The sequence below is a fragment of the Ranitomeya variabilis genome, chromosome 2 (assembly GCF_051348905.1).
Source record: "Ranitomeya variabilis isolate aRanVar5 chromosome 2, aRanVar5.hap1, whole genome shotgun sequence".
NCBI classification, from domain to species: domain Eukaryota; kingdom Metazoa; phylum Chordata; class Amphibia; order Anura; family Dendrobatidae; genus Ranitomeya; species Ranitomeya variabilis.
The window spans coordinates 351918656-351937318 of NC_135233.1; the positions used below are offsets into that span (position 1 = coordinate 351918656).

An 18663-nucleotide genomic window follows, 5' to 3' on the forward strand; every position below is an offset into this window, starting at 1 on the left:
GACCATCCAGTCCCCATGTGTGTATTAGTGGGAGAATGTCTTCATGTATCCACAAAGAGCTGTGTCACCGATGATGATTTTTTTAGGCCACAAAAGAGATGCGATCAACCCATGAATGCGTGAATGTTCAATTGTCAGCTGATTACTGCCATGCTTAAATGCCCATTTGTTGTTTTTTCTTTACAGTATGTCCCTACGGTGGACGTATGTCCAGTCATTCTTCTTGACTGTGATCCCTGTCAGGTGTATACTTCCAGATCATGTGTGCTCAACAGTGGCCATAACTGCAGCTTCTTCTCAAGCTATGTGAGATCAATGGGAATCAGACCAGTAAGAAACCCACACCACAATATATGTCATGGGCGTAACAAATATCCACGTAATTCAATAGCAAAACTTACATTGTGGCACCAATATACATTAAAAAAGTCATATACATGAAACGTGGACGAGGGATGGCCACAAGAGGAGAGGTACAGCAACAATCATCAGACACGTACAACGATTAGATGATATATGAATATTTGCTAACCAGTTTCTAAAACAAAGGAAAGGATAGTAGGTAAACAGTGTATAAGTAGCAAATATAGTGACATCAGTTACTCTCAATAACGCCAATTAAGAGTATACGCAGGGACACTTAAACAGAATTAACAGTTATATATGAGCAAAATGCAACGTGATTAACCCTTTCTATGCATAAATTAGTAAAATAATAGTATTGTACCAGTACTTTAGTACTTGCCTACTCAGAGTAGTTTTCAAAGTGTCTTTTACAGAAGAACCTCATCTCCTAACTAACTGGACCTCTATAAGGATATTTATATAAGCGCATATATATTCAGATGTAAGATGGTACTAGTACGTCCTGAAACTGAAGTAGAAAGGTTCTTGTTTGGGCTGAGTCCCGAAAAATAAAAAAAACGCCGTCTTGAAGCTCTTAGGGAATGCCGATCTCTCCAACGCAGGGATTCCCTAAGCCCTTAGTGATAGAAACGCATTTTTAAAACTCTTAGGAAAAAATAAAATAGAGGGGGAAGCGCACCTTGCACAGATCAACCAAGTCAGACTGAGTCCATGTGGCAAGCGTACTCACCTGAAAGCGTTGTGCAATCCAAGCACAACACTGATGCGCATGAAAATGGAATCTCCTGTTGGCTGTTGTTCCACTTGCCGGATTCTCAGTGATCCAGATATAATCATGGTGAGAAGAAATTACTGTTGTGAAAACGAGCGCTACTGGACAATGCAGGAAGGATTCCAAGAATGGCTCCTTCATTGGGCAAGTAAAAGCATACAATGAATTTAACAATTAAATACCCCTGCAAAATAGCACCATCTATTGGGTGGAGCATTCGCTAAGGATAATTAACCCACAGTTGTGTCTCATTTGATCCACAAAGGAACAAAACTTAGAGTAATCGAATGCCTCCCAAATTATGTTGCTCAACAAAAAAATGTTGTATGCATCATCTTCAGGGTTTGGTCTTAAAACATATATATAAAAAATATGTCTAAAAAAACATAATCAAAACCTTATTTAATTAAAGGGCACAAATGCAATCCGAGAACCTGGTTGCCCAAAAGTATTTTGGAGGTTACATAACCGACTAAAATTATTGGTCCTTGGTTGTTGGATCACAAATTATTTTGTATTATCAATACATTCATTCAAACACTATGGTTTAAGTGACGCTAATTTAAAAATCTAATAGGATTCCCTATAGATGAGTTTTTGCATGCTATTTGGAATGTCCTCAGATATCTGTTCAATGGTAATGAGTTCCAGGCCCTTAGGATCGCTATTGTGCAGTGCCTTTGTTCTAATTTAGATGTTCATTTGAAGGCATCTTTTATTATTTCAGTTGGATACCGTTTAGCTCTGAATCTCTCATGGAGAATATTTGCTTCTTTTAAAAAATCCGCATTGATGGAGCAGCTCCTTATCTTTTTCCTTCTACACTGACCATAGGGGATGTTGGTGACCCATTTTGGATAGTGTCCACTACTAAATTCGAGGTAACTATTTACGATGACCATTTTGAAAAAGTGGAGGTTTGGATAGCGTCCCCCTCCCCTTTCTAAATGTTCAGATCCAAAGACTCAATGTTGGATGAAGAGAATTTGTGTGAGAATTGTAGGACAAACCAATCTACCTCCTTCAAGGTCCCAGTCCATATAATGAATAGATCATTTTGTAATAAAGGATGTTACACACCGGCAAGGGAGTCTGGGCTATACGGTGGGACTCGAAATGCCCCATAAAAAGGTTTGCATAACTGGGTGCGTACCGTGTACCCATCACATTGCCCCTCAGCTGCCAGTAAGTCACACCCTCATAGGAAAATACATTATATTGTAGGACAAACCTGATGTTGTCAGGCAGAAAGGTCAGGTTGTGTGAGTATTGGACATAGAGTTATCACGATCCAAATAATGCTGAAGGCTCTTAAGCCAAGTTCATGATGGATATTAGAATAAAGGGCCTGAACATCCAAAGACATGAACGAATATTGATTGGGGGTTTTAGAGTCTTGAAATTGGTGATATGATGAGTCGAATCTCTTAAATGAGAGCGTAGTCGAAGAACGTAGGGTTGTAGGAATACATCAACAAAATGGGATAAATTAGCGGTATACTGAAATTATACGGCGACTGGGGTGTCGTTTATGCATTTGTGCACTTTGGGCAAAAAATAAAAAAAGGTAACTGAAATTGCTTGACATTTAAAAATTCTTTCTCCCTTTTATTTAAGAGATTGTGATTATCCGCTCCTGAAATTAGCGATAGATACGCTTGATGATATTGGAGTTAATTTTAAGTAATAGAGGCCATCACCTAAAATCCTTAGGGCTTGTCATAGGTGTCCTTACTTATGATCCAAACCCCTTATCTGCTCCTCTGATGTTTAGTCAGGAGTTATTTTTTAGGGATTCCATAGCTATGCGTTCACCTTTCATTAAATTGTTCTTCCCTATTCTATTGGGCATAGATCTTAAAGGGAATCTGTCACCTCATTTTTCGTATATAAGCTGCGGCCACCGCCATTAGGGGCTTATCTACAGCATTCTGCAATGCTGTAGATAAGCCCCCATGTAACCTGAAAGATAAGAAAAACAAGTTAGATTATACTCACCCAGGGGCGGTCTGGTCCGATGGGTGTCGCAGGTCCGGGTCCAGCACCTCTTATCTTCATGTGATGACGTCTTCTTCCTTGCTTCTGTCGCGGCTCATGCGCAGGCGTAATTCTCTGCCCTGTTGAGTGTAGATCGAAGTACTGCAGTGCGCAGGCGCCGGGAAAGCTCAAAGAGGCCCAGCACCTGCGCACTGCAGTACTTTACTCTGCCCTCAACAGAGCAAATCAGTACGCCTGCGCAGGAGCCACGACACAAAGCAAGGAGGATGACGACATCGTATGAAGATGGGAGGCGCCGAACCCGGCCTTGCGATGCCCATCGGACCCGGACCGCATCAGACCGCCCCTGGGTGAGTAGAATCTAACTTGTTTTTCTTATCTTTCAGGTTACATTGGGGGCTTATCTACAGCATTACAGAATGCTGTAGATAAGCCCCTAATGGTGGTGGCTGCAGCTTATATGCCAAAAATGAGGTGACAGATTCCCTTTAAGATCTATGCCCAATAGAATAGGGAAGGACAATTTAATTAAAGGTGAACGCATAGCCATGAAATCCCTAAAAAATAACTCCTGACTAAACATCAGAGGAGCCAGTTTCTTTATAGCGCTTGATGGTTTTTGCCACTGCACTTGGAGACACTTTCAAAGTTTTCCCAATTTTTCGGACTGACTGACCTTCATTTCTTAAAGTAATGATGGCCACTCGTTTTTCTTTACTTAGCTGCTTTTTTCTTGCCATAATACAAATTATAACAGTCTATTCAGTAGGACTATCAGCTGTGTATCCACCAGACTTCTGCTCAACACAACTGATGGTCCCAACCCCATTTATAAGGCAAGAAATCCCACTTGTTAAACCTGACAGGGCACACTTGTGAAGTGAAAACCATTTCCGGTGACTACCTCTTGAAGCTCATCAAGAGAATGCCAAGAGTGTGCAAAGCAGTCATCAAAGCAAAAGGTGGCTACTTTGAAGAACCTAGAATACAAGACATAATTTCAGTTGTTTTACATTTTTTTGATACGCATATAATTCCACATGTGTTAATTCATAGTTTTGATGCCTTCAGTGTGAATGTACAATTTTCATAGTCAGGAAAATACAGAAAAATCTTTAATTGAGGTGTGTCCAAACTTTTGCTCTGTACTGTTTATGGTGACATATATGGTGACTTCCCATCTCTTCATCTCGACATCATCTGTGAGATAAATTATCACCAGATTAGCCTCAAGGATAATGACAGAGGAGTCTGACAGCGGCTCTCATAGAGCGTTCCTGTGTATGGTGGAGAAAGCTGACAGACGAACGATTCTATGGCCAACAGTTGTCTATTGTGTATGGAGGAATTAGGTCTGAATATATTTAGAAAAATGGATCTGTGTAGTTCCAGAAAAATTGCCACTGTCTTCTTTGTGTTATGTCCAATATTGCAACTCAACCCTATTCCTGACCTGCGTTAATGGACACAACCTATGTACAAGTGTGGAGCTGTTTCTGAAAAAAACAAAAGAAAAACCCGATCCATTTATTTTCTTCTAATCACAATAAATAAGTGTTTGCTGGACCCCTATGGCAAGTTGGATTTATATACTGTATGTCTGAAGCGGTCCCAGCCACTGATATAATCCATGAAATGGACCAAAAGTTAAAATTTCTCTAGGACATGAAAAAAAAAATCACAACAATTCTACTGACGGTTCAGAGCAATCCGATGGAGCAGCGTGTATAATGCACGGTATTACTGTACTTATTGTATATGTGCATAACTCCTCCACCCCCCACCTATATGTATCCGGTACTGGGAGCCAAGGTCAGTCCCATATGCTGAGGGCTATCCCTTTCCCAGAGTTCTTTGCAAAATGTATGTGTGTGCCGTCTTGCACGTCTCACTAGAAGTAATGAGGAGGGAGGGAGGGGGATTGGGAGAGAGGACCCAGCGGGAGGTGGGGGAGGAAAAGAGGGAACTTGTCCCTTCACTACTGTCTATACACCCAAATATACCAACATCATGTCCTGTCTGCATGCCTCGCTGGCTCAGGAACTATTTATGTTGGGCTGAGGACTCATCACTGGAGATATATGTTGTAGAAGTCGCTTCAGTCTATCTTATTATTATCTGGTTATGTCTCCGAACACTAAGATAAAGGTGACGTTCCGCGAAGTCTCGCTCTCTATTACGGCAGTGTGTATGGGAAGCCCCAATATTTTGCAGGGTTGCAAAATAAAAATTCTTTGTGGTCCCCGACATAATGTGCGGACTGCGGGCACTTGTCACCGGTGACATGTGCTTAGGCTCCAATGTAAAATCTCCAACATGGCGTCCAACTATAACTATTGGTATTCTCATAAGGGCCAGAGGAACATTTTGGCCTCCCCTAGGCTCCAGGGACTGGGTGCGATTCCAAAAGCTGCACCGATTTGCGCCCGTTTGACACTCATCCATCTCATCGCAAAAATTGACGTTGACTTTAGAAAAGTAAAAACCATAGAAGACAGCGGCAACTGCTTGGCCCACCATTGTGTGATATCTATGCACAAGGACATCTGGGTTCACACAATGTGTAGAAAATGTTTTAAGAAAATAGCGCATACATGTGCTGCCCATTATTTTCACGGACTAAGAGACTTATATGCGTAAAGGCAGATGCAAACGACTATGTTCTCCATCTGAGAAAATCCGCCCGAAATCACACTCTGACCTGAGTTTGATGAGAGTGGGATCCTTTTTTCTCAGATGTAGCGAAAGACAAAAATTTTTTTCTCTACCTTCTCCATTCAGTCAGATCTCATCTGAGTGCAGTGCAATGTTTTCCACAGACCCATAGACATGAATGGGCTAGTGCTGCCATTTTTTCTGCTTCATTGAATAACATTGGTCCGATTGTGATACGATATTTTGGTGGATCGCACATGGACCGAAACTACAGTCGTCTGCACCTGCCTTTATTTTGATTTGCGATGCGGATCAAAAACTAAAGTCTCCGAGATTTTTTTTTGCATGAGGGGCGATTCATTAAAACTGGCGTAGGAACAACGCCTTGGTCTATAATGGGTGCGTGTTCTATACGTGAAAAACAGACCCCTGAATGAGTCCTTCTGTCACTGGGGCCATCTGCTCCCTGTGGTATATTGGTATTGTAGCCGGGTATTGGTTGGTGGGGGCCTCTTTTCTGTGATTTTTTTTTGCAATTCATGTTCTTTTCAGTGAATGTTTTTTACTTCTAGTGCAGGGACTCATAAGACAATGAGGATCCATATCGCGGGTTTCAAGCTTGCATTTTTAGCCATAATATCAGCTAATATCTCCTGTATTTTTTCACTTTTGCAGGATGCAACTGGGGCCTGTAGTGTTTGGTGGGGTAATTGGGGTGTTCTTCCCTGTGGTTGCACTATTATCTAATAGTATGGGTATCATTAACAGGCTGTAAGCCGGAACGGTGCACTACACATCTACATGCATTTGATGTTCTCAAATAATGTTTTACAGAACCATCTATGTGGATGAGATGTATGTGCTGTGTTTTCTATATGGATGGTGTGCCGAAACTTGCTTTTCTTGTCTTTTTCTAAATCCAATACATGTCATGTTCAATGGGAGAAGGGCAGATTTTACCCAGTAATTTCAATGTGGACCCTTAGGGTATGTGCACACGCTGCGGATTTTTATGCACTGATTTTGGTAAATCCGCAGGTAAACTGCAATTACTGTGGATTCTGCCTGCGGTTTTACACCTTCGGATTCCTATTATGTAAACCCGCAGCGGACTCCGCACTAAGAATTGACATGCTGCGGAATATAAACTACTGCATTTCCGTGTGTGTGTGTGTGTGTGTTTTTTTTTTTTTTTTTCCTTCCCTCCAGAGCATGTGTACTGTGGATTTTTATTTTCCATAGGTTTATATGGTACTATAAACTCATGGAAAACTGCTGCAGCGTCAAATCTGCTGCGGATCCGCAGCAAAATCCGCAGCGTGTGCACATAGCCTTGAGGTGTGTGCCCCTGCAGCCAAAGCCTACTCTTTTGGCAGTAAAAAGAAATTGCATGTGTTTAGAACACTGCTCTGTGTGAACATGTCCTTGGGGTATGTGTGCATATACTCCTTGTTTGTAGCAGAGAGATCTCTGTTGGCTGTATAAAATGGGTGTGGATTGTGTGGTTTTTTTTTTTTTTTAAATCTGTTGTTTCCAATTCATTTGGGTGAAAAAACACTGACAGAATTGACCTGCTGCTGAGTTGAAACTGCTTTAAGTTTGCAAGGAAAAAATAGGCAGCGCGTGCATGAGCTTTCAGAAATCTCATTAATTTTGCCAGTACTGAAACTTTTTTTTTTTTTTTAAACTTGGCCATGCACTACTTAGTCCTAATTAGAAATTAAAGCACCCTTCTATTCAAATGAATAGGCTGGTGGAAAATGAGACATCATGCTCTGATTATTTTATTTATTTATTTATTTATTTTTTTTAAATAACATGGTTTGCCATCTTGCAGCAATTCTCAACTGTCATATTTTATCAGTCATCTGTAGCCTGATATCTGTATATTTAGCAAAGGGGAAGGTGAATGTTCTGTGATGTCTGTGCAGGAGAGGAGGAGTTGCCCTCCTCGTGACTTGTCTGTCAAGAGGAAACCATAGGGTCACTGCCCTGGAGTTGATGGAAGTTACCCTGATGGTTCCAGACTAGGAGGTCAGAGTTCAATGACCCAATTAATTGAAAGTGTCGTGTCCTGGTATTTGGTCAGAGTAGTTCACTTTCCCTCATTAATGGACCCTCGGTATACTCTCCATGTGGAGTCTCTGATGCTGCTAATCTGGGGAAATTAAGGGTATGTGTCCACGGGCCGTATTACATCCGGAATAGCTGCGGATTGAACACTGCGTAGAGCCGCAGCGTTCAATCTGCAGCGTCCAGATGTTACAGCATAGTGGAGGGGATTTTATGAAATCCCGTCTCCACTGTGCATGGTAACACGCACCCGGGGCCCTGTGATTCCGGACATGCGGCGCGTCTTTTTAGAACGCAGCATGTCCGTTTACCTTGCGGCAACACAACACAGGGCCCTATGTGTGGGGTGCGATGATTCCGGATGTGTGCAATCCGGCATCATCGCGTCTACAGAAGGGGGCGGAGTGAGTTTTCTGCTCCGGCCATCCTGAACGTCGACACGTACCCTAACGCAGCAAAAAAGGAGCATTATTTACCTGCCCAGGTCTCAGAACTAATCAGGATGCAGCAAACCTATATAGTAAAGATGGCGACAACACGTGCAAAATACAGATGAGACAACCACTCGCAACCTACCAGTTTATGGAGGGGTTGATTCCTTAGTTTTCAATTCAAAGAAGCTTTATTGGCAGGACCAAATAAACATTAGTTTTGCTAAAGCACGTGTACAGTAGGAACTGTGGGGACTGTAGGAACGATGGTGGGGGCTAAGTCCATAGCATATCATTGCTGTCTTTCTCGCAGCCTATGGCACGCGCTCACATGCTGCTCTGCTATCTCCACTGCGCTCTCCTCTTCCCTGCTTTCATCTGTGAAGAGCACAGGGTGCCAGTGGTGAATTTGCCAATCCTTGTGTTCTGTGGCAAATGCCAAGCGTCCTGCGCAGCGTTGCGCTGTAAGCACAACCCCCATCTGTGGACGTCGGTTTCTAACCGTTTGTGCAGACACATGCACATTTGTGGCCTGCTGGAGGTCATTTTGCAGGGCTCTGGCAGTGCTCCTCCAGTTCCTCCTAGTGCAGGGCCCCAGAGTCCTGGTCGTTGCAGTACTGATGCTCCGCCGCTAAGGGGGGCTATGGTACGTCTGATGGCACTGAAGGAGTTCACCTGACCAGGTATCACAGACACCAATACACTTCACAGTCTGGCCTCCAGGGGGAGCTAAGGGTGCTATGTATTAGGCCACTCCTCACAATCTGGTAAAACTGGGGGTTAGATAGGAAGTTAGACAGAAGCTGACTGGGTTGGAACCAGGCAACATCCTGTGGCAGAGGGTGTTGCAGGGGAAGATTCAGGGGGGTCCCTGTCAGGGGTGGGATCCTGACAGAGGCCTAGCGAACAGAAAGAACGTTACGGGACCGCGCCTGCACTTCATTGCGGCGGTACCCCAAGAAAGGACAAGAAGCGAGGTTTATTGTGCTGAGTGAGAAACAAGATCAACGCAAAGAGAAACACCAGTAGGAGTCGTGCTGTAAGATCGAGGCAACATCCTACTGAGGCGCGCAGCCGGTGGCCGGAACGCCGAGGAAGTATTGGGCTCCAGGCCTTACTTCAAACCTACGGCAGGACAGTCAGTTCTAGGCGGGCTGTCTCACCCAAAATCACCCAAGCAGACACAGGGGGCAACATTTGGAGAGGGGCGACTCTAGGGTCCCGGAAGACCTCCGAGCCTACCCGTCATACGGGTACGTCCTAGCCATATCATCTGGGGGACGAAGAAGAACATCATAATCGAGTTGTGAGGGAACTTCAGAAACAGACACAACAGTTGTGAGGACTATCCCGTAAGCACAGCAGGACTACAACACACAAGCGCTAGAAGGTAGGCACAGACTTCCACCTGCAAAGGGAACTCTGGAGGTGCCATCGGACCGGCTGGACTCAGGTAGCCCGGTTAACCGTATTCCAGACTGAGGATCCTGAAGCCTTCAGTAAAGAGGTAAAGAGACTGTAACCTGGTGTCCTCGTTATTCACCGCGACCTACACCACATCACAACATCCCCACATTCTCAACTTTCACTGGACGCCCCTCAGCAGGGTCACGGACCGGGCCTAGCCACCGTGACAACCCCAGACCTGAGACACAGAGGCCCGGTACCGGGTGCCCCTCGGCCCTGCGGCAGTGGGGGTGCGCCAACTTGCACAAAAGCTGAGGTAGCGGTCCTGCAGCTGGGTTGTTGTCCTCCTACGACCCCCTCCACGTCTCCTGGTGTACTGGCCTGTCTCCTGGTAATCTGCTTAAAAAACACAAGAGAACATAGCCTAAAACTGCTGTGGCAACAAGAAACCTTTCTAAGGCTAGGTTCACATTGCGTTATTGGGTGATCGCTAACGGACAGCGTTGCACGGCGAAAGTGTCGCAATTAACGCCGTGCAACGGGTCCGTTAGCGCACCCATTGACAGCAATGTTGTTTCTGCCTGAAGCGCATCGCTAGCGTGTGCCTTTTTCGGCTCGCGCTAGCGATGTGCCGTTCTTTTGTGGCGCGCCTCGGACGCTGCTTGCAGCGTCCGCGGCGCGCCCGAGGTCCATTCCCCGCTCTCGCAGATCGGGGATCTGCGAGAGCGGGGACGTTAACGCGACCCCTAAACGTGACCCCAACAAATACATTGCGTTAGCGCAATCTGCTAGCGCTAAACGGATTGCCCTAACGCAATGTGAACCTAGCCTAATAAGGCCATGTTCACATGTTGCGCCTTTTTTTTATTTATTTATTTTTTCCTGCAGGCAAAATCTGCTTGAAGCTGCTACAAAAAACAGGTTTTGCTGTCTCTTGTGCATGCTGATAAAGATTAGTGCCACAAAAAAAAAATCACGCTGCAACATCCTTAAAGTTTTTGTACCAAAAACTGATTATGATTTACTATGGGTGAATAAACGCTGGGAGAAGTGACATGCTGCAGTCTTAAAAAACCGCTGCAGTTTTCCAAATTGGTTTTATCTTTCTGTCCGATATATGTGTGTATGAGATTTCTGAAATCTCAGACTCTGCTGGTACTGTAAAACACAGTTGAAAATTTGCAAAAAAAAAAAAAAAAATGCTGCAAAAAATGGAATGTGTGAACATAGCCTGACAGTTTAAAAGATTAGTGGGGCTTTCCTCTCCATTTTATTTACGAAGATTCATTGCAGAAACCTTGTTAAACAAACTTAAAAGTACACAGGTACTATATATATATATATATATATATATATATATATATATATATATATATATATATATATATATATATATATATATATATATATTTTTTTTTTTTTGTTAAAATAAACCTATTAAATTTGGATAATAGTACCCCCCCCCATTACTATGGATCCAAATCATTATCACATTTGTCCCTGTTTTTTCACCATTTTGATGGACAAAAAACATGCGAAATATGTATGCTATAAAGGGGTTAATACTGCAGCAACAATAACCAAATAAATAACCGTGATAATGGCACAACTAAAGTGACTATGTATACTACAGCCTCCTCCCTCTTGTGGCCACTATTGGGAATTGCAGCTGTCCCCCTGTCACATGATCATGGTGCACGTGTATATGACACAAAGCCTTATGGAGGGGGAGACTTGGTCCAGAAGGAGGGGGCAGCTCAGTACTGTTAGACAAGCAGCAGCTACCTGTCTGCCAGGCTGCTCCAGCAGGGGATGTCTGCTCCTCTGAACATCCTCAGGACAAGAGCAAGGGAGTATCCTTGAAAACCTTGCAGCATTGCACAGCCCTCCATTGGGGGGTCTATTGATATTGCAGTCTGGGGGGGCCACAGGAGCAGGGGATAGACGTGTGTATTTTGCACCATTCCCCTGTCTTGCCTTGAGGGTGCCTCAGACAGGCACAGAGCCTCCATGATTATGCCTACTTGAGAACCTTCTCCCTGTCTGGTGGTCTCCTCCAGCTCAGACACAAGCCTTCCAGACTGCACTGCGGGGTCTGGGCTGGTGGGCTGGCTGCTTTGAGGCGCTCTCTGGGATCCTGTTTGGGTAAGTGTTTTCTCTTTTGGGTTAAATATACTAGATGAGGTGTATGATGGAGGCTTTTTTTTTTTGGTCTCCTTGGGTTTGATGCTGCATTTATGGTTTCATGTGTTCTGCAGTGTGTAGGGAGGGTGGGGTGTCAGTGCTTACTCATAACTCTTCTCTCTTCTTCAGGACAAAGTTGTGTGTCTCTTGTACCCTGTCACTGCTGTCAAGAGTGCAAAGGGGAGAGTCGGCGGGCGAAGCTCTGCACTGTAGAATGAGTGCCCTACCTCTGCTGACTGGTGCTGTGACCTACAGTAGGAGCTGAATGATGATGGAGCTAGGACGTGTGCTACGTGCAAGGGACATGCTGACACTGACATGGATAGAGTGCATCAGCTGGGGAAGTCCATAAAGAGTGAAGCGAATCCATCTAGCCAAGAACAGGGTCAAACCAGAATCGTATCTGCCTTGCAGGGTGTCAGGATGGGGGTACAAGGATTTCTGCAACTCCCAGTGAACGCTTCCCATCCTCCGCCAGATGTCCACTCTGCTGTCAACTCTTTAAATACAGGTAATAGGTGCCATTATCGATCACCGCAGAAGACCTCCAACGGAGAGGACTTGACTTCTGAAGCAGAACCAGACCCCTTGTTGACCTGCTCTGTCGTACCTGTTAGACCATGTGTTTTAATGAAAGGTGAGATGCCATTGGTAATGACTGGTGCGGTAATGAGCAGGGAGATTGATGGATCCTTTTCCCGGGAAGCTGAAGGTGCCAGCTCTTGCCAAGATGGGTTGATGACCATCAATGGTCGAAGAGATGGACTGTCTATTAAAAGAAAATGGAATGGGATGGTAGAGAATGGAGTTATGGTGGCAGAGTGTGGACCTTCTGTATTCCCTCCTATGGAGGGCAAGAGGTGGAAATCTGAGGTACATCCAGGTACCCCAGCTCAAGATCATACCTGCAGAAGCGAGGACCACCATAGTACAAAACCTCCATGGAATAACAATATGGTGTTATCTGCCCAAAAATTGGCTTTAGACTATATTGTCCCTTGTATGATGTACTATGGTATTTGTGTCAAGGACCACTTTTTAGGAGAATCTTTAGGTTCCCGTGTCCTGGATGAGGTGGAATTACTGAACCGGAGTGGGAAGTTTAGAGATGGACAACTTGTTAGCCAGAGAACCATACCCTCCAAAAATATTCGGGGGGATCAAATTGCTTGGGTTGAAGGAAAGGAACCTGGCTGTGAGAACATAGGGACCCTTATGTCCAGGATAGACGAGGTCATCATGCACTGCAGCGGGAAACTTGGCAGCTATATCATCAATGGCAGAACTAAGGTGAGTGAGACCTTAATATCCAATATGCAATATACCAGATCCACTCAAATTGTGTATGTATGTATATATATATATATATATAATTTTTTTTTTTTTTTTTACCTTTCGTCCTGTTTTCTGAAGAGCTTTCAGTCTTAATTGAGGAGAGGGGTGGGCCTCAGTTGTCTGCTGCGTCATGCAGGTTAGGGACTGATCCAGGAGGTTGTTTGCTCATCTTTGGTCAGTGCAGTGCCCACTCGGCCATAAGGCCATTTGATCAGGGTCATTATAAAGTAGAGTAAAGCTTACAGGCTGAAGTGTCGTGTATCTGAGTAGACAGCTTTTCAGTAACTACACAGTCGTCAGGAGTCTGAGGACCTCCTATTTTAGCCGTCTCCTGTGTCTCAAACACTCCATGTACAGTGGTTCTCTCTGTTCATCGTGTGTCCTATATACAAGTAGTGGTTATTCCCTTGTCCAACCCTCTTCATGCTACAGCCGACACAGGCTTAGAGCCCCTGCCAAAATTCTGCACCAACAGCTAACCATTACTTCTGAAGGTAACGTTTGCCCAAGGATTTACTCGAAGATCCCTGCGTTATGCCAAAGTGTAATTTGGCATAAAGTATTCACATAATTTATAGTGTGGAAATCCTTGGAAGTGCAAAATGATGATGACTAAAAAATAAAAAAATTCTAATGTTCGTAGAGCAGAACATGCCTATTAAAGAACTGGAATTCCCACCATGCCCTGGTCTTGGGGTCACCTGCTGCTTTCACCCCAGCTAAGGAGCACAAGTTTGATGCAGATTTAGGACTCATTCAAATGTTGGTGTCTCTTCTCTCACTTCGTAAAAACAGGACCCAATGGCCAGTTTTTTGTTTTTTTTTGTTTGTTTTTTTGCCTCATGTTCTTCTTGTATGTGCAAAAAAAAAATAAAATAATATAAAGCTTCCCACCCATTCCAAAGCAATGTTAATAATAATAATAATTAATGTGGTGGCGCACAGATGACCCCTGTCTAAGAATATAAAAAAAAAAATTCCAAATCACTCGGTCCTCAAATCCGCACATGTGAACAGGAGCATAGACCACCTACCCTTTATGGTCTATTTGTGAAAGTCACAGAACAGGTACATATGGAAAACAGAAGTCTAAATATTACATTTATTACCCCAGGGTACAAAATACTGAACAGGACATGGTGTGTTAGATCACCGTGAATAAAAAAAAAAAGTGGAGGTGAGGGGAAATACTTCACCACCTTCGATATTATGGCGGGAGGTAATCGATAAGACTGGAGCTTCTTGTATAAATGGAAACCTTTTCTCTTTTTTTTTTTTGAGAAATTGCTCTTTAATACGGGTATAGACATTCCAAGGGACATGTAAATTTTCTTGTCTGGTGTAACTGGATTTTCAGGATCTTCACTATCTAGTGAACCCCCTCACCCCTATCCTTTTAGACTGAATCTTTGTATATGGTGACCTCAAGATATAGAATATATTTATAAATTGATAATAGTGGCCTAATAAGGACATAAGGTGTATATGGGGGGTTGTTAGCAGAACTTTTTTCTTTTATTATTATTATTATGATAAATCCCCCTACCCTGCAGATTTTTTTATTTTTTTTTTTATTTCGATGTTCTGAAAGGGGGTTGTCTTCTGAAAGGGGGTTGTTATATCAAATCATGTGGCATAAAACCTGGCTGGAACAAAGTGTCATGACTGCCAGAAAAGTGTTCTGCAACTTTGGTTGACTGAGCTCACATGGGATGACTTGGCATGTCGCTTTCTTGGTTAACCATAAAAGATGTGAATCCAGTGCAAACCCCTTAGATATCAATTTTTCTTAATTTATAGAAAAAAAAAACTGCGTTTGAGCTTTGTCGGTGTTATATGGCCGCCTCCCTTTTTTTTTTTTTTTTTTTTTTTTTAAACCATCAATTGCGGAACTCATTTATTACAGCAAAGCACAAACATTTTAGGTTATGTAACTGAAGCAGATTTCTGACAGGACAGGAAAACTTCAACCCCCCCCCCCTCCATGATTAACTAAAGTTGGGGGGGGTGTTGCGGGAATGGGGATCAGACGCCAATCTAATTTTTGTGGTCCCTCCTGACTAATGTCAGAGATGAGAAGGATTTGGACTATTGGCTTTCCGATGGCTGATCGTTTTTTTTTTCTTGAGGAACACTAGGCCGTGCACTAATGTGTATGGGGAAGTCGGCCGAGAGAGTTGTCAGATGTACCGGTATACAACTATCTTGAATGGGGTCCTGAAGCTGACCAAAGTAATATCTCCACTTCAAGGATGTTCTGTTTTGTACAGTGTTTCTTGAGAAAAGACGTATTGTTCAGTCAGCCTATATTCGTTGACCTGCGGCCTGAGATAAGCTCTGGACTGGTTAATGATTACTAGTCAGCACCAGATACTGAGTCACCATGACTCCAGAGTACAGCATTAACCCGTACTGATGCACGATAACGTTCAGTCTATGCCTAGCCTGCAGAATCTCCAACCTTCAAGGGTTTTCCAAGTTATATTTATTTTTTTTTAATTTGCCCTTAAGCTTTCCTTCAGCAATGATAACGCTTTAAATGATATAACTTCATTAAAATAAAAAAAATACTGTCCTGTGGGCTATATTGTCACACTGACTGTCCACATACAGCCTCAACTACACAGTAGACATAATGTCGGGGGTTAAGGTCCGTATACGGACAGCACTGAAGACCTAGGTGCATACATGATCCCTCATTCCTCTCCTGCACTCTCAATAGATGACGTTGCATCCCACAGGTGCAATCTCCCCCACCCCCAATTCTCTACATGGGCCTCCTGATGAGCCAAGATAATCATTAGGAGTTCTTTGCAGAGTAGGAATCATGTTAACCCGCTCATATTGCTCCTCTCACATTTAAGAACAATACAAGTTCCAACTGACATGAGCGATATGCTCTGTCAACTGCACCGTCCCAAGTGGGCCACCAGACAAGACCAGAGTCTGGACATTGGTGCTGCATGAGATGGAGCCAGGCTCTCACAACTGCTCCAGCACATGTGCAGGAAAAAGGCAAATGAGAACTCAGGGGAGCCACATACGCATTAATTGGGTGTTAGCTGGTACATTAATAATTGATCAACAATCTAGCCACCCGTTCCTCCACACACTGGAACATTCGACTTGGCCAATGCTCTTGTGTTCTCTGAGGGAACCACTGCCAAACTCCGGTCTTCCTTCAGACTCCTTGGGCATGTCTTGGAGCTAAACAAAACCTTTACTGTTGGAAACCAACAGGCTGGATTGTTAAATCTATCTTGTAAAATTTCATCTAGTTATCAATATTATGGGCATTTTTGTGGTTTTTGACATGGTTCTGGGGGTAACCCCCACACCATTAGGCCACGTGCACATGTTCAGTATTTTACTTCAGTGTTTTTTCCACTCCTGGTTTTGGCTTACAATCAGAGCAAAAAAATAAATGTCACCCTCTGCATTTAAAAAAAAAAAAAAAAAAGAAGCCATCTCAAAACTGCTGCCTGTCAACTCTTTTTGCAGCATTTTTCACTCGAAACAAAAAAGTGCCTTTTGACAATGGTTAACTTGCCAAGAGAGCAGAAATGTGGGCACCAAAATAATGTAACGTGTGGAGCGCTCGCTAGGGCCGTGGGATACTTGGAACTGGGCCGGTACTTAAAGGGGAAGGTCAAGGCAGTAATGACCTGGTCCATGGCCCTGGGTGTCCAATAAAATGTGAAAAAGAGGTATAGAGTTTATGGGATAAGTGTTCATGACACCACCTGTGGTACTCGGCCAGGGATGGCCGACGCTGCTTAAAGGGGTCCACTGGGGATGATGGTATTGCAGCAGAGTTGGTATAGCTCCCCACAGGTAAAGCCTAGTCCCCAGGGCTCCTGGTGCAATTGGTAAAGGATGCTAGATGGTGAAGTGCCGGAAATATTTGGAGGACACAGGACTTGCCGTCTTTTACTGATGAAATCGCAGCCCAGGGCACTGGTTACAAGTGATCTTTGAAATCCAGGCAGCCTGGAAGCGGTTCGGAATCCTCCCTAGCCAGGTGGGGTTGGAAGCCTTCCTTACTGCGCTGAATTCTAGGTTCTTGATGCACTAGTTTTCCTCAAGTCCCTCTCTCAATCTGTCCCTTAGGTGGAACTCTACCCGCATGGCAAGCAGCTTGAGCCTTTTTACAGGTGTCCCTCTCTCGTGGTGACTCCGGGCTCTAATCTGCTGCTGTGCCTTCGGGTGTCAGTTGTGGCCAGGAGACCTGCAATCTCCTGCACTCTGGTTTCAGCTGTGGTGCATACAGTTCCCACACAGCCTCGGACTCCGGTGTCCGGTTTCTTGCTCTCAAACCTGGAGTGAGCCCAATCGCAGCTCCACTCCAGTTTCTCTCTTCTCCTGTGCTTCCTCTCCCTTCACCATCTCACACACAGACCTCTAACTCCTCCTCCAGACCAGAACTTATAGGGAAGCTACCCTAAAACTGGGTCTAGAGCTCCCCCTTTTGGCCTGGATTCCTGTAGTGTCACATGTGCACATGTCCAAAGAAGCAGCGGTTTCAATGAAAAATGAGACGCATACAGCAGAATATCAATCAGTGACAACTAGAGTCCAGAGGGCCCTTGAGCAAAATTTGTATCTAGGTACCTACCTGCATGTTGGTCAGATATATGGGGCCATAGTAACATTCTAGATCCTATAAAGGCAGGTGTCTACCTACCTCCAAACCCCCCCCCCCCCCCCAGCCATCCTGGCAGCTACCTGTAATGATGGCCTTGCAGCACCCCAGGAAGCTGGTTGCTGCAGTGATCTTGCCTTTCCTTTTGGGGAGGGTGGTGTCATGCTTGGAGGCAAGGGGGATTCTTTCTATCAGGTAAGGCACTTACATTCAACACATCTGAATCCAGGCCAGGAGGGGGAGCTTTCTTACAATTTATGTATCCTGGTCTGAAGGAGGAGCTAGCGAGTCTGAGGGAGACAGTAGAGGGAGACAGTTGATCTCCAGGAGAGCAGAAGGACATCTGAAGCAGACGTGGGGGCCGAGCAGCCACGAGGGAGCTGCTACCCCTGGAAAGAGAAGCAGAAGGAGAGTTGAATTGTGGAAGAGCTTAGAGGGAAGAAACACAGAGGAGGAAGAAGCTCAGCAGGGGAACAGCGGAAGGACACCCTGTGAGTAGGAGCGCAGAATCGGATACCAGGAACCCGAGGTCGTGTTGTTCTCCAGGATGCGTGACAGAACCGGAGGGCATAGTACTATATGTCAATTGCTTGTAATAAGTCTGAGGTGAAGCAGTGACCTTAAGAGCTGGGTCTTCTAAGAGATCCTATAAACAGGCTCAAACTGCCTATCGTACAGACATCTGTTTTAGGACAGGAGAGGGGACCTCGCCATCTGGCGCGAGTAGGAAAGGCTAACGGACCTCACCTGGGAGAGGGATCCCCTATTGCCTCCAAGCCGGCCGGACTACGGCTACCCTA

General features: G+C 44.4%; 1 protein-coding gene across 1 annotated transcript in view; it reads left to right on the forward strand.

Moving 5' to 3' along the window:
• Nucleotides 1-11443: 11443 nt before the first annotated feature.
• The window catches only part of EGLN2 (egl-9 family hypoxia inducible factor 2), a 32250-nt gene continuing 25030 nt past the window's right edge, over nt 11444-18663 (forward strand). Inside the window, exons 1-2 of the mRNA XM_077285598.1 lie at nt 11444-11847; nt 12016-13176. Of these exons, the coding sequence (XP_077141713.1) occupies nt 12205-13176 (972 nt within the window). The 5' untranslated portion in view covers nt 11444-11847; nt 12016-12204. The remainder of the gene's footprint in view (nt 11848-12015; nt 13177-18663) is intronic.